Below are 22,218 nucleotides of genomic sequence, written 5' to 3'. Positions count from 1 at the left end.
GTTCCTCTACAGGAAGTGGAACCGTTCCTCAACAGGAAGTGGAATCGTTCCTCTACAGGAAGTGGAACCGTTCCTCTACAGGAAGTGGAACAGTTCCTCTACAGGAAGTAGAACCGTTCCTCTACAGGAAGTGGAACCGATCCTCTACAGGAAGTGGAACAGTTCCTGAACACTAAGTGAATCACCGCTGACTCCTTGCTGAACTCCTCTCTCAGCTCCTGCATCTCCTGCATCTCCTTTCTGCTCTCCTCCTTCACTGTCTGCAGCTCCTCCTGCAGCGCAGTGTTCTGCATCGTCCAATCAGAGGCCTCGTCCTGCAGCTGGCCCAGCATCTGCTGCGCCTCCTGGTGGACGGACAGAGAAGTTCATCTTTAGCCTAAATGTTGGTCGTCTCCCTGAAACTTTAAAATTCGTCTAGATCAGTGAGGTCCAACCATATCAGACTGAAAACTGATATTTATCTGGTTTTCATTCACATTTTGATTAGAAAACTGACATAATAATGAAAATCTGTGGTACCAAAGTAGCTAAACCCAGGCGTTTGGACCCTAATCTGTCGCTCCAGAACCTCATTGTGAGGTCCAGTCAGAACCGACACCAGACTTACACCAATTTGCTTCTGCTGGTCTGAGGTCAGCTGCTGGAGCAGCTGGTTCTCCTCGTGGAGCTTCTGGGTCGCCGCCAGCAGGTCCTGGACCTGAAGGAGAAACGGAGATCAGGTTTCTGGGAGGAAGATGGCGGGTTGCTCTGAGTGGACCCGGTCCGGACCTGGAGGCTGGTTTCCTCCAGTCTGTGCTGCTTGGTGCTCAGAGTGACCGCCAGCAGCTGCAGGACCTCAGCAGGACTCGGTTTCCCATCATGCTTTGTGAATTGTGCTGGGTTTAGAGCCGTGGTGCCGAGCATGGCGGTGATCTGCTGCAGGAAGTTGTGGAAGGCGTCCTCTGTTTCAGAACGCTGCGCTGCTGCCTGAACACAGGAAAACATGGCCGCTCTAGAGCCAGGGGTTCCCAAAATGGGGGTCGGGACCCCCAGGTGGGACGCGAGACACCAAGTAGGGTGTCGGGTTGTCCACACGTCTCCAATCTGCTCTCTGTTACCTGCTGCAGCAACGACTGCGTTTTGCCAAGTTGACTCTTCTCCTCCTCAAGCTTTTTCGAGAGGTCAGAGGTTGCCTTCTTCTCGGTTTCCAAGGCAACAGTCATCTCAGTCTGGCAGTGATTGAACTCTGTCTGCAGGCTGAATGAACATCAATGTGGGAAAAATATTACGGAAATAAATATTTAACACAAAGTAGCGGTGATAAACTGCTTAGACATGAGGGACGACCCAGGACACCTAGCATGGAAGCGTGTAGCCTAGCATCATGTAGCCTAGCAGCGTGTAGCATAGTAGTGTAGCATAGCAACGTGTAACATAGCAGTGTGTAGCATAGCAAAGTTTTCTAGAAGCATAGCATAGCGACACAGCATTGCCGCATAGCCTAATAGCATAGCAAATAAGCTTAGAATAACCACACAGCATAGTGGCATAGCGTAGCGGCATAGCGTAGCGGCATAGCGTAGCGGCATAGCGTAGCGGCGTAGCGTAGCGGGGCCTTCATGCTGCGGGGCTCACCGCTCCAGAGCGTGCTCAGTGTGAGCCCTCCTCTCCCTCTCCAGGCTGTAAGCTCTCTCCAGCTCTCTGAAGTGCGTATGCAGCAGCTCCAGGTTGCACTGCGCCTCCTTCTGGCCGGACTGCTCCACTGCCACTACTGCCTCCAGGTCCCGAACCCGCAGCTTGGGGCCACACAGCCACACAGAGAGGCCGTCAGACAGATAGTGTCTATAAAACTCTGCAAATTTCTACTATGTACTGGAGTCTGTAATTAATGAATCACATTTTCATCTAAAACCACAAAATAAGCAACATTTTCACTTCAAAAACCATTTTTGCTTTTGTCAGCGACATTCAAGCAGTTAATTGTTTAAAGCCTATTTTGTTGTGTTTCATGAATCTGTTGCTACCAGAAAAAATCTTTTCCTGAATGACTGACATCAGCAGCCGTTTAACCTTCTGACCTCCAGGTTGCTCCTGGACTCCAGGTGAGCCGTTTTCTCCGCCTCCAGACGCTTCACCTTCTCATCTGCGATCTGGAGGGAAACCAAACATGATCCTCCATCTTTGTCATCCTCCACCTGCAGAGCGGCAGGAAGCGTCGGCCCGCCTCACCTCCTTCTCCCTGCCGCTCCTCTCCTCCAGCGTCTTCAGCTCTTCGGCTAGCCGACTGCTTTCCTCCGCCTCCTTCTGTCTCTCCCGCAGCAGGTCGGCCATTTTCCTCTCAGACGCCTCCAGAGCCGCTTGCTGGTCCTGCAGAACAGAACCGACCGTCTGAACGTAAGCAGCTAAATGCTGGTTGTTTTGGTCTCTACTAGAGTTATTTTTGTGGTTAAGTTTTACGCCACAGCAGCTTCCAAATGTTTTATGTTTCTGTCTTTTTAAGAGAATTTTCTGGCCCAAATTTCTGAATTTCAAAGCCCAATTTCAAGTTTTATTATTGTTTTTAGGGATTAGTAAAGGTAGGAATGAAGTGCGTCCTTATGCAGATGACATCATGATTTAATATTGCCTCTGCTGACTGGATGTTGAGCTGTTAGCGTGCCATGAGTTAACAGTAACAATCTTCACTCCGAGGCGTCTACGAATTTGCTGCAACACAACAACTGCTGGTTTTCTGACCTGCAGCAGTTGGTGCAGCCGCTGGTTTTCGGAGCTGAAGTTCTGGATCAGCTGGTCTCTCTCCTCCACCTCCTGCTGCAGCGCCTGCTGGTCATTCTGCCTGGCCTGCTGGCTGAGCTGCAGAGTTTTCCGCAGCTCTGCGATGATCTGCTGCAGCTCTGCTGATTTCTCTGCAGCATGAATAATAATAAGCACAACACAGTGAGAACTGCTGCAGCATGTTTACTGTCGTCTGATCTGCAGGAGAACGTTCTGCTCTCCTCCAGTTCTGCTCTCTTCTCTCTGAGTGCGTTTGATTCGTTCACCTTTCAGAGCGGTTCTGTCCCGGTCGAGCTCGGCGACCCGGTTGCTCTCTCTGTTGCTGGCAGTGAGCTGGAACTGCAGCTTCGTCCGATGAGCCTCGCTGCGCTCCAGGATGGAGCGAAAACGAGCCACCTCCGCCTGCAGGAAACACACCTGGGGACACACACGCACGCACACACACACACACACACACACACACACACACACACACACACACACACAAACCAATAATATAAATATATAAAACTGATATTCTGGGGTAAATCACCAGAGGAAATGGATCCAGTAGCAGAGAAAAGTGATGGTGTATGTAGGCTAAATAACCAACAATAAAATAAAATATTCCAATTTTATTTTATTTTATTTGTCCTGCTTTTTAAACATTGTTTTCATAGAAGGAGCAGTAGAAATGATTTGTACATCATGACTTTTCATGTTGGCAGAGTTCAGTTTCTACTCATCTGTTATTTTTAACTCGGCCACTGGAGGGCGCTGCAGCCTAACCTCCTGGTTGTGGCGCGCTGAAAGCTTCAGATTCTCCTTCTCCAGCTGGTTGACCCTCCATCTCAGCTCTCTGGACTCCTGACTCATCTCCCTCCCCTCTGAAGTCGCCCTCCTCCCATTTACGCTCCTCTTCATCACTCCTTCCTCTTCTCCTCCTCTTCCTCCCCCGCCTTCCACCTGCTCCTCTCTGTGACCCGAGGAGCTGAAGACGACGGGCCTCCTGAAGGAAACACCAAACAATTGTGATTATGATTAGGATGTTTTATTTCCATTTCTAAATTATTAAATGAAAATATTTTCAGGTCATTGTTTGCTTGAATTAATTTGATTTTATCAATTTAAAATGAGAAAAGTTTGTTTTTTAGCTTTATTTCTTTCTGTTTTCACTTTGAGGTCAGTTATATTATTTATTAATTAAGTCTGGATTGATTTTACCTTGAGGTCTCCGGTTCTCCTCTACGCTCTCCGGCTCCAGTCGGGCTTTCTGCTCCGATCCTCTGGTCCCGGCTGCATGTCTCCAACCCAATTCTTTTCCTTCTGCAGGCATAATTCAAATAATAAGTGGAATAAATTGTGAAATAGTAAAAAAAAAAAAAAAAATCCTGTGAGATGAATAATGTTTTAAAAACCGTCTTAACAGCAGGAGTCTGTGTCCAGACAGAAAAAAAACATACAGTAAAGTGGATTAAACACAACCGGGCTGCACAGCAGAAGGTCACAGGTTCAAATCCCGGCTTTAAGCAACTTATAACTGTGCTATTATTGGTCTGAAATACTATTTACCATAATCTGATTATCTGAAAATCAATATCAAAGTTTCCAGAGACACTTTGAATATAAAAATAACTAATAAAATAGTCATTAACATGGGTATTTAAATAATTACTTTAGATTCCCTGTGGGACTGTACTGTTTGTGTTTTTTCCCCCCTATTATCTGGTGGATAATGTGCAGGAGGAACAGAAACAGTCAGGTTATCAGCTGAAATGCTCCAGGTTTTACTCCCAGAGGACGGACTCCATGTTGCATCAGGCTTTTGTGTCTCCAACACTCAGAAAGCTGGCCCAGGATTGGCTGAGGCTGCCGTTACCTTGACAACAGACTGCCAACTTCGAACGTCACTCTGCAGCGATCTCCATTTAAAAATCTGCGCTGTGAGAATTAATCACTTTATAACTCTGGATATAAGTATCTATAATAAAAAAAAGACTAATCTACTGAATGTTTCTGATTAGCTGTTTAATTCGGCGATAATAAAGAGTTTCAAAGCAGTCGCCATTTTTACCTGAAGGAACATCACTGCGCTTCTGAACGGTTCAATGTATCCCCAATAAATCTCAACATCTTAACTTCAATGATACTTTGTCTAACACTTCCAGTCGTAACACGACATAAAATAAATCTATATACTTCCATTAAGAAGTCGTGATAAAGTGAAGTTAGACGACAACACACAAAGTTTTCGTGGATGTTTGGAACATTAAACTGATATTTTTAGCTACTAGCTCCTTCTACAAACCATAAAACTGCCTCAGACCGCTTCAWGTCTATTAAAATTAACAACACAGGTAATAATTTAACCCCCGTAAGACGTAAGGAACACTTACTGTAACATTTATCTGGGGACGGTTTGAAACTCACGCCATCTTTGGCGTCCTTRCGTCACTTCCGCATGRACGCGTTCTTTGYCAGAGTGGCCCATCGAGTCCTGAAAAGCTGACTAAACAGATAAAATATGAATTCATTGAAATCCAGCCGAACAATCMAATCAAAMTTTAAAACTACTTTATTTATCCCAATGGGAAAATAAATCTCGCTATAACTCATGATGTTGTGGGCAGGCAGCTTCTCTAGTAGTAGTCAGTGTTACAACTAAGTGAAAATAAAGTTGTATTTTAAAAATAATAATTATTACTGCTTTATTCTCTCGTATTATTTTTTACTTTATTATCCTGATTGTGTGTTTTTCTCTAATACTCCGTCTAAGAAAGCCATCAATAAATATTTAGTGAGCTTTGATTAATGTTTTTTTAACTACCTTTGCTGTTGGTCACTAGAGGTCAGTATCCGAGGTTGTTCTCGGAAACGCTCCTATATTTAAGTGTAGAAGAAGAAACAAAGCAAAACAACATGGCAGCCTCCACACCGCACGCTGGACCCACTTCTGAAGAGACAGACCCGCCTGAAAGTGTCCGAACAGAACCGAATAAAGATCCCGGAACATCAGAATCAGAGTCGGAAAGACTGGAGGATGATGCGGAGGAGGAAGAGGAGCCTCCCGGCCCGAAGATCCGGGARACCCCGCAGGACATCCAGCTGGAGGCCATCGCCAACACGGTGGCTCTGCACCCCAGCAGGGACATCTTGGTGTGCGGGGACGTGGACGGGGACGTGTACGCCTTCTCCTACTGCTGTACGGAGGGGGAGAACCGGGAGCTGTGGTCGTCCGGACACCACCTGAAGTCCTGCCGCCAGGTGCGCATCTCGGCGGACGGGCTGAAGCTGTACAGCGTGTCCCGGGACAAGGCCGTCCACCTGCTGGACATGGAGCGGGGGCAGCTGGTGTCACGGATCCGGGGGGCCCACGGGGCCCCCATCAACAGCCTGCTTCTGGTGGACGAAAACATGCTGGCCACGGGGGACGACGGAGGCACCCTGAAGGTCTGGACGTGGATACTGGACAGAAATGCTGCTGGGGAAAAGTATTTACCCCCCTACAGAACTACTGTGGTTATAAAGGAGAGTTAGGGAAGCAAATATTAGGAAAAAATAACAATACAAGAAGAAGGTTGTAATAATTCAAGTATAAATTCATAATATCACCAGGAAAAAGTCATTATGTTACCAGAATAAATTCATAATAATACAAGAATAAAGTTATAATTTTACCAGAATAGAGTAAAATTCTGGTAAATTTTACTCTATTAAATGAAGTAAGGCTGCAAATAACAATTATTTTAGTATTTGATTCAAGTCGTCAAGTATTCTGATGATTATTTGATTAATCGGATGTAAAATGTTCACATTCTGCAGATTTTTCATGTAACCACTTAAACCTTTTCATACAATAAATATGCAAATAGACTCAAATTATTTTTCTAAACAAGAAAATAAACATTGCAAAACATTTTCTCTGCAGGTGTGGGATATGAGGAAGGGAACAGCCATCATGGAAATGAAAAACCATGAGGATTACATCAGCGACATAACTGTGGACCAGAACAAGAGGATTCTGCTCACTGCCAGGTGATGCACGTTTAACTGGACCTGGATCACAAGTTAAATATTTTTATTTTCAAGAGTGCACACTATTTTCTGTTATAGTTTTTCACAGTGTGTTGTTATTTTTGGGGCTTATGCAGGGCATAGGAGATCAGCCGATTCAATGCTCATTTTTGCTTCTTCTGCTAAAATTAGCCAGAATGGCTAATTCTAAAATTAGTTAAAATTGCTCGTTTTAGCTAGCTAAGACACTAATGTTTGCATACTGAATGGAGTAAATAATTGTTAGTCAACTCATCCTTCTTGTCGTTTTACATAATAGTTACTGAATATGCTAATGATAGCCCTAATGCTAGCTTTAGCCTGAAATAAGCATTCTAGCTAATTTTTGATACATTAGCCACATTTAGTGAACTGAATGGAGTGAGTGAACGTAAGTCCACATGCTAGTGATTTTCCACATGCTAGCTACAGAATTTAAGCTAACCATAGCATCTTAGCTAATTTTAGCTTATTTATTAATGCTTGCATAATAAATGGGGTACGTCCATTTTGGTTAATATGCTAATGATACGCCACATTGTTGACTACATTTTGACTAATGTTAGCATTGTTGCTAATTTTAGCATCAGAACCCCTGGTTGGACAGGCCCCTTTTAAATTTTTTCTGACATTTTCTAGTTATTACTGTTATTAGATTCATTGTTGTTCATGTTAATATTGTTTTTTTATATGTTTGTTGTAACACTTTAAGAACTTTTACTATGTGAACCTTTATATAAAGACAGTTTCTGCTCTTCTCTGGTCAGTTTCAGAACCAGAACATGTTTATGCAGGTGTTGATGCTGGAGTTGTTTTTGGTTTCTCTGAATCTGTGAAAGCCTGATTCTCTTGCTGATGTCCAACGTGACTGCTGGGTCCTCAGTGGCGACGGCACCATGGGCGTCTTCAACCTGAAGCGGCGGCGCTTTGAGCTGCTGTCGGAGTACCAGAGCGGTGATCTGACCTCGGTGGCGGTGATGAAGCGAGGGAAGAAGGTGGTCTGCGGCTCCAGCGAGGGAACCGTTTACATCTTCAACTGGAACGGCTTCGGAGCCACCAGCGACCGCTTCGCTCTGAAGGCGGAGTCAGTGGACTGCATCGCGCCGATTACAGAAAACATCATGTGCACGGCGTCCATGGATGGATACATCCGGTTAGTTGAGTTACTACTAACGAAACTCTGGGTTTAAGGGTTTAACCATTAACATGCCTCCATGTCTCCTGTCAGAGCCATCAACCTTCTCCCCAACCGGGTCATCGGATGCATCGGGCAGCACGTCGGCGAACCYGTGGAAGAGATCGCCAAGTCCTGGGACACCCGCTTCCTGGTCAGCTGTGCCCACGACCAGCTCATCAAGTTCTGGGACATTTCTGGTTTGCCCAAACTGAGCGTGGACGAATACCGCAAGAGGAAGAAGAAAGGCGGGCGGATGAAGTCGCTCACCAAGAAGGCTCTGGGCGACAATGACTTCTTCTCTGGACTTGTGGAGGAAACTGAGAAAAAAGAGGAAGAAGAGCAGGAGGAAGGTGATGATAGCGACAGCGACAGTGGGAGTGACTGAGTGGGAGCGCCGGCGGACATTTTGTTCAGAGCGTGAAGAACTTGTTCATGAGTTGGTATGAGCTGCTGCTTTGGTCACTCATTTACTTTTACAACTCTGATGAATCTTCATTGTGAAAATGTTGTGAAAGCAAAAGAAACTTCTGTAGCAGACAGAAAATAAAACTTTTTCAGTTTTAGCTAAAACTGCCGTTACTGCAGACCTCAAAGCAGTTTGTTGTATTTTATGTGTGATAAATAAAAAGTATTTCATAACCATGAGATGGAAGCAAGATTATACATAAATGTCAAGATATTTTACCAAATAAAACTGAAAAGTTTTGGGTTTTTTCATGTTAATCCTTCTGAGTCATTAAATTGTAGCACTTTAAGTGTTACAGATATGTCTCTACCAGTTTTATCCATCTAGTGGTGCTCAAACTGAGGCCTGCGGACCATTTTTGGCCAGTGAAATGATCTTTTGTGGCCCTCAACTGCAGTTCAAAAATTAGACAAATTTGTTTATTGAACTTTTAATTTTTAATCAGGGTAAAATTATTGCTGACTTAAAAACTTTCTTTCAGTAAAGCAAATGTGCAAAAATTATTTAAAATGTTTGGATCTCCTGAAGCTGTCTGACTGACGTCAGTTTCCTGTTGGGATCTGATCTGCTATAAGACCAAATTTCTGTCCTCTGCTGTACCTACGAGATACCGAGGAAAACCTTTTAGATCAGCGTCTGATAAAGATCTATTGTAATTACATTTTGTCTCTGGTTTGAAATACTTAGTTAAAACAAAGTCAAAGGTTATTAAAAAGGGTCAGACAGCACAGGGTTATGGGGACGTACTGTTAAATCTTCACATTCAGTCCCAAATACCAATACAAGGTCTAAAGCAGAGGTTCCCAAACTGTGGGGCGTGCCCCCTAGGGGGCCGTCTGGATGGAAAAAAAACAACAGAGAGTTGGCCATTTACCTTAGAATGGCCAACTCTGTTATCCCTCTGTCAGTTTGATACAGTAGGGGCTTCCACACTTCCCATATCTGTGTCCTCTGTCACTTTTATCAGCAGTTAAAACTGTTTAATCCGTTGTTAACATGTGGTAACCTGGTTTTCCGAGCCACCTTTAAACGCAACATGAGCGCTACGACGCTCGCGCTGAGTTTACACCTGTGAAGGAGACCTGCTGCTGCTGCGCAGGTGTGTTAGAATCATGGCAGCAAACCAGCAAAACGCAAAGAACTTTTCAGTTTTTCCCCCCAAACTAACCGACTGAGTTGAGTGAAGCTGTTGGATGCAGGTAATGTTAGCTAAATGATGAGTGGCTAATATCAATACAGCACCTTAAGCTTAACAAGTAGCCTGGAGGCTACCGATGGTGTTCTCCATGTTCAGCTACATACATTCATTTTGCCCCCCAACCCAGGGGCAGGGAGTCTCTAAGGATCCTCTCTCCCACCCGTCGTTCAACCAGACAGCTATTTGTAATCCATAGAGGGGGGGCAGAAAATATTAGGAAACCGCTGGTCTAAGGGATGATGGTAAGAAAAGGCAGGACTGTGAATTCTCTGAGTAAAGTCAATTCAGTCAAAAATAGCATTATGTTTAAGTTATTACCTACAGGGTCAAGATTCATGTTAAATTTCCCCAAATTCATATTAGTATCTGAAACTAAGTCAAATTTAAAAAAATCTGAGATATGGTTTAAAAATTGAGACTAAGATCTTGATGATGATGCAAAAGAAGAAACAAAAGCGGCTTTAGAGGTTTGCAACTAGGATGAGGAAAACTAAAAGTTACATGTTCAAAATAATTGTAGTTATTACGAGGCATAGGATTAATTAATACATCTGAATGAAAAACAGCTGCTAGGCCTCCACCTCCTCTTGTGTTTTAATCAATCAAGTTTATTCATATAGCACCTTTCAGGAACAAATCTGTTCAAAATGCTTTACATCATAAAAACACAAAACTATAAAGTCATAGAAACACAGTCAACAATTTAAACATTACATTTTAACCATCATTACACATCAGATTATTGGTTAATGTTTCATTTATCTATGGTTCAAAGTCAGCTCTAACCTGGTGGGTTTTTAGTTTAGATTTAAAGGAACTCAGTGTTTCAACTGTTTTGCAGTTTTCTGGAAGTTTATTCCAGATTTGTGGTGCATAGAAGCTGAACGCTGGCTGCTTCTCCATGTTTGGTTCTGGTTCTGAATGCAGAGCAGAACCAGAACCAGAACCAAACATGGGCAAGCAGCAGAAGACCTGAGATGTCTGAATGTTAATCCAACAACGGCTGATATTTAATGTGTAAACTACGAAGTTTATAAAGCATTCTGCTTTTTAAACTTCTATTGTAGGTTCTACATTTTGTTGACCCTTCTGGGCCACCGTAATAAGTAAACTCTTTACAAAATGGCTTCTTCCATAAACAAATATTCCAACAATGCTCCACGTTTCCCCACAAATAACAAAAAATAATTAGCGATCATAAAATCTAAAATAAAACAATTTACAAAGCTGTCATGTTTTTGTCATATTTTTCTATTAAAAATTTTACCAGGATGAAAGATTAAATAATCAAAATATCCAAATTGACATAAAATTATTTTTCCAATTTAGTCTTTAAAGTAGAAAAATATACATCAATCATGTCTCACCAGGAGAAAATTCCTAAATACATACAACTGCATTGAATATAATGAATGTAATAAATGTAGCTGACTGAGTAACTCCATTCAGTCTCAGCTTTTCTCTACATAACAAATGATTTTGCTTCTGAGCTGAATCTACAAAATAATGACCGATGTCCTGATTTAGGATGATCATGATGATAATTGCATCAGGTCATCTCTACCTGGATTTGGACAACATTTGGTCTGATAAAACAAAAAAAATTAATTAGTTTAGGTAAATCAAAATCCACAACTGATCAGAAACAGGAAGGGGCAGCACCCAAACTAACTCCAACATCAGCAAAGCAACAAACAAGACGAGAACGCAGCTCCACTACAACAGCTGATCTCTGAGCAGTGAAGAAATGACAACAATGATGGAGACTAAAGAAAATAAATCTAATTACCGTATTTTCCGCACTATAAGGCACCTAAAAACCTTCAATTTCCTCAAAAGCCGACAGTGCGCCTTATAATCCGGTGCGCCTTACATATGGACCAATATTGAGCCACAACAGGTCTAGCAACTACGGTAAGCATTCGCCGACTTCATTTTCCCCCGTAGAAGAAGAATTGCGCGGTGCATGCTGGGATAGTTGTCAGAACGCTGGTTTGTTAATAAAGTTTGATAATACATTTAAAGCCAGGGGGGAAGAGAGACAGAGACTCCGGCGGCAGCGTGTCGGTTGGTCTGTGTTACCCAGAAAGCAGTTGGGCACAATATCGCAACACCGTGAGTGAAACAACTACTGGGGCAGACTACTATATAAAGTACTCGGGGGACCATTTCCAGAGTATGGAACAAAATCGGCAACCCAAACTGTAGCGTTTGTTCTATGCGCCTTATAATGCGGTGCGCCTGATAGTGCGGAAAAGACGGTACACATTTTTAAACCAACTGGACCTCAGATCACTGCAGGTTTAATGAACTCAGCAGAGGATCCAACAGAATGAAACCTAATACCAACATGCAGAGGAAAAGACGGTACACATTTTTAAACCAACTGGACCTCAGATCACTGCAGGTTTAATGAACTCAGCAGAGGATCCAACAGAATGAAACCTAATACCAACATGCAGAGGAAAAGACGGTACACATTTTTAAACCAACTGGACCTCAGATCACTGCAGGTTTAATGAACTCAGCAGAGGATCCAACAGAATGAAACCTAATACCAACATGCAGAGGCTGAGTGAATAAAGAGTGGACTCTGTGGATCAGAGTCATGGTTTCAGAGACGCTGTAGAAAGACAGAATACCTGCTCTCTGATACACGTAATCCAGGTACACTCCTATTCTGGAGGAAACTGGACCTGGTACTGGAGTTTGAACTCTGTTGTGATAAAATGTGTAACTTTCCGTATCACAACCTAATGACCAGGATTTGTCATTCCATCCAAATGCTTCTGCTCTGTTGATATTCTTGTATGAAACTGCTATACCAGCCTGTCCCCCGCTCCACTCCACCTCCCAGTAACAACGACCAGTCAGACTCTCTCTACTCAGGACCTGGATACTTGTGAATCTGTCTGGATGATAAAGATAATGCAGTTGTTGGTTCATTACTGTTACTTTTCTGTTTCCATCTGATAACGACAGATATTTGTTTGCTGTGTTTAAATCCAGAGTGATTTCTTGTGAATATTTTAAGAATTCAGCTCTGGTCTTTGGTTTTGGCTCTGGTGCATTTGTGTACTTTAAGTAGGAGAGAGGAAAGAGGACTGTGTCCGAGGTAAAACCAAAGAGGTCGTCGTAGGTAGGTGTGGGAGGTGGACAGGGTTCAACTCTGGTCTTTGGTTCTGGCTCTGGACTTGATGCTCTGTTTGTCTGCTTGTAGAAAACAACTGGCATGTGTGAGAAGCCGATGATGGGGTCAAACGATATAACATCCATCTCATTGATTACCATTGAGATCCTTGTCCATGAGTCTCTCAGGACGTCCTGTAGTTTCTCTCTGATGTCTGAGGCAACTGCTGCAACCTTCTCAAAGCGTCTCAGAGGACAGATCTTGAAGGATGAGTGTGTCGACTCCCTTAGTGCTGGCAGTGAGGGGTAGTTGAGGAGAAACTGGCTGTGATCCTCTGTGTGTGAGAGCTGCTYCAGCTCAGCGTCTTTCCTCTTCAGCTCACTGATCTCCTGCTCCAGCTTCTCCTGAACATCTTTGACTCGACTCACTTCAGTTTCCTGCTGGGATCTGATCTGCTGCTTTGCATCAGAGCTTCTTTTCAGGATGAGATAGATGATCTCAGTGAAGATCTTCTCACTGTCTTCCACTGTTTTATCAGCAGAGACATTGTTGGCCTCCACCTCCTGTTGAAGCAGCTTCACATCTTTCTCTTGGTCCTGGATTCTCTGATGGATTTGTTGTCGACTCTCCTGGAGCTTCTTCTGCTTCTCAGCTCTTTCTGCTTCTGCAGAGATGGTTTCATGGCCTTTATGTTCCTCCACAGAGCAGAGGTAACAGATGCACTGCTGATCAGTACGACAGAACATCTTCATCACCTCATCATGCTTAGAGCAGATGTTGTCCTGGAGATTCTTGGAGGGATTCACCAGATTGTGTCTCTGTAATCCAGGGACATCATAGTGAGGTTGGAGGTGATCCTCACAATAAGAAGCTAAACAGGTTAAACAGGACTTGACAGCTTTCATCTTCCTCCCAGTGCAGACCTCACAGGCCACATCTTCAGGTCCAGCATAGCAGTGATCAGCAGGAGCAGGTTTCAGTCCGGTCTTCTTCAGATCCTCCACTAAAGCAGCTAACATGACATTTTTCTCCAGGACAGGCCTCGGTATGAACTCTTTCCTGCACTGAGGGCAGCTGTATTTTCTCCTCCAATCTTCTTCATCCCAGTGTGTTTTAATACAGTCCATACAGTAGCTGTGTCCACAGGGAATAGTCACAGGATCATTCAGGAAATCCAGACAGATGGGACAGATGGGATGGTCCAGTTGAACTCCTCTCTGCGCCATTTCAGCTATTAGTAAGAGAAACTGTGTGAGTCTCTCTTCTTAAGTAGTTTGACCTTTAATCTGAACATGTGATTAAGATTAAATAATTACATCAGACAATAAACCTCAGTGTAGCTTACAGTGTTATAGCAGGAAAAAGATATGACTCATAAGACTTTAGCCACAGTAAAATAACAATTTTGAAGCAGAAACCAAAAGCTTAAATCTTTTTAGAGGAGCATCTTTAGTCCTGTGGTTTGTTTAAAATCTAGATCCAGATTCCAATTTCAATTTCTCTAACTCTGACATCAGTTTATCTGTTTTAGAAGGCTAAAACATCTCCTAACTAAAAAGCCCAATCTTGTCACTCAAAAGAAACAAACTATGCCTCCAGTTTGACCAGCAGATACATGAAGGAACTGTTCAAATTAAGCAAACAGCAACTTGTAAAGCCACACCTGTAATTAAATACTGAACATCGACCTTTGAACCTGCAGCTCCACGTCTGACTAAAATCAAGGTCAGGGAGCCATTACTATCTTCCATTTACAAGTTAACGATCCTGTTTTCAGAGTTACAGTTTCTGCAACAACACTTAGTTAAAGCAGCTTCATCACTATAATTCACAGCTGAACACTAAGGCTGACAGGGAGAGAGCTAGAAATGATGTGGGGTTCCCCTCAACTGGATGGAAGAGAAATTTGTGTTCAAAAACCAATGGGACTTTTTCGACAGGTTGGTCCACATGTATGGAGGTATTTAAAAAAAGGACTGATGCATTTTGTGCCGTCATCTGAAGAAGGAGCAGCTTTTCTCTTGTCCTCATTATGCCATTGATAGTTTTTGCCTTTCAAAACGTATATAATATATCCAGTTTTTATGACTACTCCTACTCTCTACCCTCATATCTAGATTACTTAAAATGTAAGGACTGTGGGATTTTAGACTTTATCTTCTGACCTACAAGCTGAACTAAAGCAAAATGCCTCTGTTTACCACCAAAGCTTCTTCAGAGAATTGAAGTTATGGAAATGAAGACTCATCAACTACTGGTGAATGTTGATGTCAACACAGGATTTGGAAATTAAACAACCTTACAGATGATTGATAATAAAGAAGAGACAGACAGACAGCTACCAGATACATTGGCAAGCAGTCCCAACCTGGCGTAACTTTCTTGTAGCTAAGTCGTAAAATAAATCCCTCATTATGATCTGAGGAGACCTTTATTAGGACCAACCCTGCAGAATTTGACACTTCTGACCATGATGTATAACTGAAAAGACTGGAGATTTGGGTACGACTCTCTGGTCCAGCACTCAGTTGGTTTGAATCTTAACTAAAGAATATGGACTTTTTTATGTCAATTGGTAACTTCTCATTGGAGCAGACAGAAGTCACATGTGGGGTACCACAAGGTTCAATCCTCGGACCCCTCCTATTCCATATCTACATTCTTCTGCTGGTTCTAACAAGTAATAAGATTAACTACCAAAACTATGCAGATGATACACAGCTCTACATTACGATGTCACCAGGTGACTCCGAACCCATCCAAGATGTTTAGAATAAATCAATGCGTGGATGTGCCATAACTTTCTCCAGCTGAACAGAAACAAAACTGAAGTTATTAACTTTTGACCTAAGTTCTCCATAATGTGCCGATTTTCCAGGAGGCGTCACAATATATGGTTCTTTTTGTCTTAGTTGCCTTTCTAATGGTAAACTACTCAAAAACATTAATTATTTTCCGCTAAAATAATTGCAGCGCATCAAAAAACAATGTAAAAACATATCATGACTTCACTTTTATATTTTTCACGGTTTCAGAAATTTAGTGAAGGTAGATAAAGTGTTTTTGATGTGACGCAAACACCCCCCAAATCTCGAAGGTTGGTACCGACCACCGTACGTTGGTACGGTCCAGGATGGCGGGAAAAACGTCAGCGACTACGTCACACGGGTGAATGGGCCAATATGGCGGCGAGCGTTAGAATGTAGCTTCGCAACGGGATGTTTTATTTAAACTACTGTTGATTCAAGAAGATTGTCTTTTAGTTTCAGGTGAGCAAACGGAAATACGAGCAATTTATTAAACTACAACGACTATTTGAACCGTTTCCTTTTAGACTGACTGACAGTTAGCACACCCGCTAGCTAGCAGGTCTGAGTGTATTTGTAAACAATGAGTGAACATGATGACGCAAAGCGAAACCTGCTGAGTTAGACCGAAAACTCCCTCTAAAAACTGATTATCCTGAACCCCAAGAGCTGTTACAGCGAAGGAAGCGGGGAGACGAAGCTGTTTTCACCGGTTATGTGGAGTGTTTGGTAAACGTCGGTTCGCTAACTGTAATTGAGACATTTTTAAGCTAATTTGTAAAATATATAAGCAATGTGAGCAGAATAAGGTCCACAAGTAAAGATGTGAAATTGTTAACGAAGACACAGGTGGTCAGAAAAAGCTCACAATGTTTTCTTCACCTCTAGAGCAGATCACAGGTAGAGAAAGAGATTTAAAATGACATCACGTCTGATGGGTTCATGTAGCGCAAGGTTGGTCAAACTGTGGGAGAGAAAATCAACAACCAAACTTTCATTACTGCTGTTCTTTCTGTAGACCTTTTGTTCTTGCTGAACTTGATGTTGTTTGGTTTACCTGCTTTAGATTTGTTATTAGAGCAGGTGGCAAAACAAGAAACTTGATTTTTAAATGGCAGCAATGTGTTGAAGAAATCAATAAATTAATAAACGGACGTCATATAGTTACATACAGACTCCTAGCAGTCTGTTTTCATGCTTGTCATGAATCTGTGATCATCACTAACATCGTATCTGTTTTCAGATTTCCTTAAGTCGCTTTCTGGAGCAGCAGGATGTCCGGAAAACTCAGTAACCCTCTGAAGGCCGGTGACCTGGTGTTCGCCAAGATGAAAGGCTTTCCTCACTGGCCGGCTCGGGTAAACAAGCAGACAACACACCCTTCGTCACACACAGCTGTTCTGACCTGGGATGCTTTAACCCGTCTGTGTTCGTAGGTCTGTAAATCAGAGAACGGCTACAGGAAGCGAGTCCCAGTCTACTTTTTCGGGACCCATCAGATGTACGTAGACCCAGCAGCCAATCAGCTTCTCCCTCTGTGTGCGTCTTTAACCCGGCTGTGGTCGTTCTCTCCCCAGAGGCTCCGTCACGCCGGAGAACGTCGCTCCGTACGTCGGCAACAAGCTGAAGTACGGCAGTGGCGTCCGCATCAAGGGCTTCGCTGAGGGGATGTGGGAGATCCAGAACAATCCCGGCCTCGGCAGCAAACTCAAGGTGAGTTGAAACTGCTTTCTGCTTAAAATTTATTTGTTAAATTTATTTGATAGGTGCTGACACACAATAGCACAGACAAACTGAATTAACCCAAATCTGGAACAAACTTCCAGAAAAGTGCAGAACAGCTGAAACGCTGACTTCCTTTAAGTCTGGACTAAAAACTCTGCTGTGTTTTTCTCCACAGGTTCAACCGAAGACCTGCACTAAAAAAACACCAGCAAAACCAGCTTCTTCTTCTACTACACTCTCAAAATCAACTCCTGCGTCCTCCAGAAAAACTCCTGCAGCTAAAACCCCTGATGGAAAACCTAAAGGAGCTTCTGCTCCCACTAAGTCTGAGTGCAACACTAAACCTGCTTCAAGCAGAAGCACCCCGAGTCGAGCTTTGGGTGAGAAAGAAAGTTCAGAGAGATCCACAAGAACGTCATTTCGATCGACTCCAGATAAAACAACCCAGACCAAACAAGATCCGGACGCTCCAGATCGTCCTGCAGTGACAAGATTCTCTTCCAGATTGACTCCTGATCAACCTGTGGAAGCAAAACAAGATAAAGAAACACTAGACCGTACCACAGCTACCAGGTCCTCTAGACTGGTTCAATCTGTGGAACCAAAACTAGATAAAGAAACTCCAGATCATGTCGAGGCTTTAAGCTCCTCGTCTAGATTGTCTCCAGATGAAAACATGAACTCTGACCTGCAGAGAGTTCCTGCAGCTGCAGGCGGGTTGTCTAAGTCAGATCCAGGTGACTTCACACAGTTTACAGAGTCTGCAGAGCGTAGAGAGGTTAGATTAGAGTTAACCAGGTTATCTTCCAATGAAACGGCAGAGCCCAGTCAGCGAGACGACTCTGCATCCAGGTTAGCTCCAGAGAAACCAGCAGACTCCAAACTGGACAAAGAAACCAGAGAAGCAGGTACCACGTCGTCGAGATCGGCTCCAGATAAAACCACAGAGTCCAAACAGGTTACAGAACCAGCAGAGCAGCCGGCTGCTCCTGGAGCCTCATCCAGGTCAGCTCCAGAGAAACCAACGGGTCCAAAACCGGACCAGGAAGCAGGAGAGGTTGCTGCGGCAACGAGAAGCAGGAGGTCGGCGAGCGGAGGCTCACTGGCAGAACGATCGACCGAAAAGAAAACTCCAACCAAGACTAAAAGAGAGGTGGGAATAAAAAATGACTCAAATCTAACATAGTTTCTGTCAAGCTGGACAGATCAGATATGATCAGTTCCTGCTCAGCTGTGGTTTTTACTGTTTCATGTTTCCTCAGGTCAGATCAGGAAGAGCTTCTTCTGCCTCTGATGGAAAACCTGCAGCAGGAAGGACAGGAAGTAAAAATCAGGCCCAGAAGGAAACGGCGAGCAGCGGCGAGCAGGAAGCTGCTGGACGTCGAGTTTCCACCCGGAGCAAAGCGACGGATTTACAGGTGACCGCGGTGATTTCATGGTGCCAGCCTCATGAAAACGGTTTCCTCCTTTATTAATGCAGCTGTTTGTGGGACTGAAGTAGTTAAAATGAGAAGACTTCAAAAAATACAATATTTACATTTTTATTTTACTGCTTTTATTTTTAAAAGGAAGCAAACTCATTGATTTTGAAGGGTTAAATTTCAGTATTATCTGTTGTTCACTTGTTAGCTCGGTAATGCTACAATCTGCCATCAGCTGCTGCTAACGCTACATGGATAGCGCCTGCTCAGTGGTTGCTAAGCTATTATACGCTGCCTGTGTTGGTTCTTCACCTCCAACCTGAACTCAGTTCCTCTGCGAAAAGCCGATCATGATGATTCAGTTCAGAGGAAACCTGAGACCAACAGACCTGCAGCAACTTGATTAGAGCAAAGCAAAGGAGCTCTGATGAGGATGAGTCAAGATTTACATCCAGAAACTTTGATTGTTCCTCAAATGGAACCAAAACTTGTAAATCAGTTTCAGTAACTGTTTCTTCTTCCTTTTTTACAGACAGACGAAAAGAGAGGGATTATATAACATATTAAAATCGACTCAAAACAGCTCTAAGTTAAAGTGACTTCAGTCAGAGGCTTCCAAACCCTGCAACACAGACCTCTACAGATGAATGAGTTACAGTCCTGATGACTTTATGTCTGTCTAAACGAACAGAGTCGGTTTCCCTTCATTACAGTGACCCACTGCTGATACGATACCTGAGCTTCAGTATCGGGACRCTGAGTGTCAGATAATAAACATGATGCTGCAGATTCTGACATCGGACCGGTTCTGGTCAATTAGGCTCAGTGAGTTTAATAAAGAATGAATGGAGCTGATGAAACGAATCCGTTCTGTTTCCTCTGCAGTTCAGTGACATTCCCGACTTACCGCCTTCCAGGAAGAGGAGAAAAGATGCAGGAAAGCGACACAACAAGAGGAAGAAGGAGGAGGAGGAGAAAAAGGAGGAGGAGAAAAAGGAGGAGGAGAAACGGAGTCCGAGCAGCGAAGACGGGATGAAAGATCAGACTGAGAGTAAAGCGTCGAAAAGAAAGATGGAGGAGGAGAAAACCAAGAAAGGAAGAAAGAAAGTAAAGATGACGAGAAGCGAGAAAGACGAGGCAGGAGAGAAAGAAATGAAGAGAATAAAGATGACAAGAGAAGAAAAATCTGAGGGAGTAAATAAGAGGAAGGCTGATGAAGAGGAGAGAAAAGAAGAAAAGAAAACATCTGAGAAAACAAATGAAACCCACAAGGAGGGAGCAGAGGAGATAAACGAGAAGCACGAAGACAAGAGAGAAGAAACGAAGGTCAGGAGGACGGAGAGAGAGAGGGATTCATCTGAGGAGACAAAGAGAGGAGAGAAAGACAAAACGGAGGGAATAAAAACTAAAAAAGTTCAAAAAGAAGAGGAAAAAACTGAAGGAACGAAGACGAAAAGAGCCGAGAAGGAGGAGAAACATCAAGAAAACCTGGAAACAACGAAGACGAGGAGCGAGCAAGAAATGGAGAGAACGATGACCAAGAAAAGCAAGAGAGAAGAGGAGAAAACGGAGAAGAAAACCAGAAAAACTGAGAAAACAGAAGAAAGAGGAGAAGGAATGAAGGTCAGGAGAACCGAGAAAGAGAGAAAAGAGGAGGAAGAGGAACGAGTGAAGACCAGGAGAGGTGAGAGTAAGGAACAGAAGGACGACAAGAAAACCAAGGAGAGAAGGAAAGGAAAGACAGAAGAGAAGGATAAACCAGAAACGAGTTTAGAGAAAACGAGAGAAATGAAGCAGAAGACGACAAAAGATGGAGAGAAAGATGTGAGGGAGGAGAGGAGGAGAGAGGAGAAAGAGAAGAAGGTACAGAAGAAAAGAAAACATGGGGGCATGGGAGAGGAGGAAGAAAAGAGAGGACTGCATTCTGCAAGACAAGAGGAGGAGGAGGCGAAGAAGAGGAAGGATGGAGGGGAGGAGGCGGCAGAGGAGAAGGAGGACGAGGTAAAGCTGCAGAAATCATGAAATGAACCCCGAAATTTACAAAACAGACAAAAACACAAAGATGGAGAAAAATGAAAATAAAATAAAACTGATGTAACGTTTCTAGACGGGAAATTAACCCCAAAATTTACACAAACTCCAAAAACAAAAAGGTGAAAACAGAGAAATTAAAGATGAATGTCTTCCTTCCACTGACTTTTCCAGGTTGACTCAGAGCTCAGAGCCGTTCAGCTCAACACCAAACTGAAAACATTCAAAATGTTTTCTTCTTATCCTCCAGTTAAAAACACTAAAATATTTCTCTGTTACCTGCACATAAATAAAACATGTAATATTTTACATTGGCTTTAATGTTTACAGTTCTGAATAATGTTTCATTTTTTTAAGCCTTTAAAATGGTTTTTGTTTATTCCCAGCAACAAAAGCAAGAATTTTCTTCTTCAAGCTTCTCTGTGTTTCAGTCTGTTTCTGAGGAAAACACGATGCTGGATGTTTGTTATTACAAAATAAAAATAAAAAAGGCTAACTAAAGAGCCATTAATGAATTTCAGTCAGGGGCCACAAATGGCCCCCGGGCCACGCTTTGGACACCTGTAAAAATAAAACCTTTCTAACTCTTTGAAACTCCAGAGGCAGGAGCAGCTGGCGGCGCGGAGGGAGAGTTTGATCGAGTCGCTGAGAGACCTGCTGAAGACGAAGGAGATGACGAAGAGCTGCCAGTAAGGAAGACGAGTCGCTCTTCGTCCAGCCGAACCGGTCCAGTGGAAGCCTAACTCCTCTCTGCTGGGTTTGTGTTTCCTTCAGGGACGGAGGAAAGTCTGCCGACAGGAAGACGCCACCCAAAGGTGGACAGGAGAGACGGAAAGGAGAGAAGATGGACAGAGGTGGGAAAATGTCCACCAGAAAGTCAACGACCGAGACGAAAGGAGAGAGACCGTCCAACCAAAGGACGAGTTCAGACATGAAGACGGACGGACAGAAGGAAGAGAAGATGAATGAAGGCACCAGAAGAGACAAGATGGCCACCAGGAAGAAGACAAGAAAACGAGTGGAGAAGGATTCAAGGCAAAGTGCAGACAGGATGGACAGAGGAATGAGGAAAACCACAGAGGACAAGACTGGTGGGAAGGAGGAAAAGATGTCTACCAGAGGGTCGGCTGTGGAGGTGAAGAAAGATGGACAGAAGGTAGAAAAGGACGAGACGAAAGAGCAGACCAAGAGCAAAGAAGACGACGAGACGAAGCAACAGAAAGATGAGAGGAAGATAATCGGAAAGATTGTTAAAGCCAATCAGGGAATGAAGATCCACGTGAAAACCATGATGGGAGGATTGACCAAAGGATCTGGAGAGGAGGAGGCGAAGAAGAGGAAAGAGGAGGATGGGGGGAGGAAGGAGGAGGTGAAAAAGACTTCAGAGATGGAAAAAGAAGAAAAAACGGAGAAGGCAGCCGAGAAGTCTGATGCTAAAAACTCAGAGATGGAGGAGAAAAAAACAAAAAAGGAAGAG

General features: G+C 43.4%; 4 protein-coding genes across 7 annotated transcripts in view; 2 read left to right on the top strand and 2 right to left on the bottom strand.

The window, feature by feature from the left end:
• LOC103480972 (coiled-coil domain-containing protein 171) overlaps nt 1–5,242 on the bottom strand; it is a 14,941-nt gene extending 9,699 nt beyond the window's left edge. For 3 of the 4 annotated variants that reach the window (XM_017310368.1, XM_008436186.2, XM_017310370.1), the window contains exons 1-12: nt 5,130–5,229; nt 3,958–4,059; nt 3,523–3,742; nt 3,021–3,171; nt 2,716–2,885; nt 2,209–2,346; nt 2,058–2,129; nt 1,615–1,775; nt 1,098–1,236; nt 769–966; nt 608–697; nt 186–344 (exon numbers count right to left, since the gene is read on the bottom strand). In XM_017310368.1, coding sequence (XP_017165857.1) covers nt 186–344; nt 608–697; nt 769–966; nt 1,098–1,236; nt 1,615–1,775; nt 2,058–2,129; nt 2,209–2,346; nt 2,716–2,885; nt 3,021–3,171; nt 3,523–3,742; nt 3,958–4,059; nt 5,130–5,137 — 1,608 coding nt within the window. In that variant the 5' untranslated portion in view covers nt 5,138–5,229. Of the gene's footprint in view, nt 1–185; nt 345–607; nt 698–768; nt 967–1,097; nt 1,237–1,614; nt 1,776–2,057; nt 2,130–2,208; nt 2,347–2,715; nt 2,886–3,020; nt 3,172–3,522; nt 3,743–3,957; nt 4,060–5,129 lie in introns of all 4 variants that reach the window. The other variant, XM_017310369.1, reaches the window with a different exon arrangement.
• A 339-nt stretch (nt 5,243–5,581) lies between these two features.
• Nucleotides 5,582–8,686, top strand: wdr55 (WD repeat domain 55). The gene is made up of 4 exons (XM_008436190.2): nt 5,582–6,183; nt 6,662–6,768; nt 7,670–7,939; nt 8,015–8,686. Exons 1-4 carry the CDS (start codon nt 5,653–5,655, stop codon nt 8,346–8,348), a joined length of 1,242 nt encoding a protein of 413 aa, XP_008434412.1. The 5' UTR covers nt 5,582–5,652; the 3' UTR covers nt 8,349–8,686.
• A 3,440-nt stretch (nt 8,687–12,126) lies between these two features.
• Nucleotides 12,127–13,983, bottom strand: LOC103480992 (tripartite motif-containing protein 16-like). The gene is made up of 2 exons (XM_017310363.1): nt 12,888–13,983; nt 12,127–12,686 (listed from the first exon to the last, which is right to left on the bottom strand). The coding sequence occupies exons 1-2, from the start codon at nt 13,981–13,983 to the stop codon at nt 12,127–12,129; spliced, it is 1,656 nt and encodes a 551-aa protein (XP_017165852.1).
• Nucleotides 13,984–15,909: 1,926 nt separating this feature from the next.
• psip1b (PC4 and SFRS1 interacting protein 1b) lies at nt 15,910–22,218 on the top strand (the record flags this gene model as incomplete). The annotated part of the gene is made up of 9 exons (XM_017310362.1): nt 15,910–16,026; nt 16,808–16,922; nt 17,001–17,065; nt 17,142–17,277; nt 17,465–18,442; nt 18,552–18,707; nt 19,596–20,711; nt 21,342–21,430; nt 21,516–22,218. Coding segments are annotated over exons 2-9 (3,327 nt in total), but the record flags the coding sequence as incomplete, so codon positions are not given.

Source organism: Poecilia reticulata, linkage group LG18, assembly GCF_000633615.1.
Source record: "Poecilia reticulata strain Guanapo linkage group LG18, Guppy_female_1.0+MT, whole genome shotgun sequence".
NCBI lineage: Eukaryota > Metazoa > Chordata > Actinopteri > Cyprinodontiformes > Poeciliidae > Poecilia > Poecilia reticulata.
The sequence above is the reverse complement of the archived record's forward strand: the minus strand, read 5'-3'. Positions and strand labels throughout refer to the sequence as shown.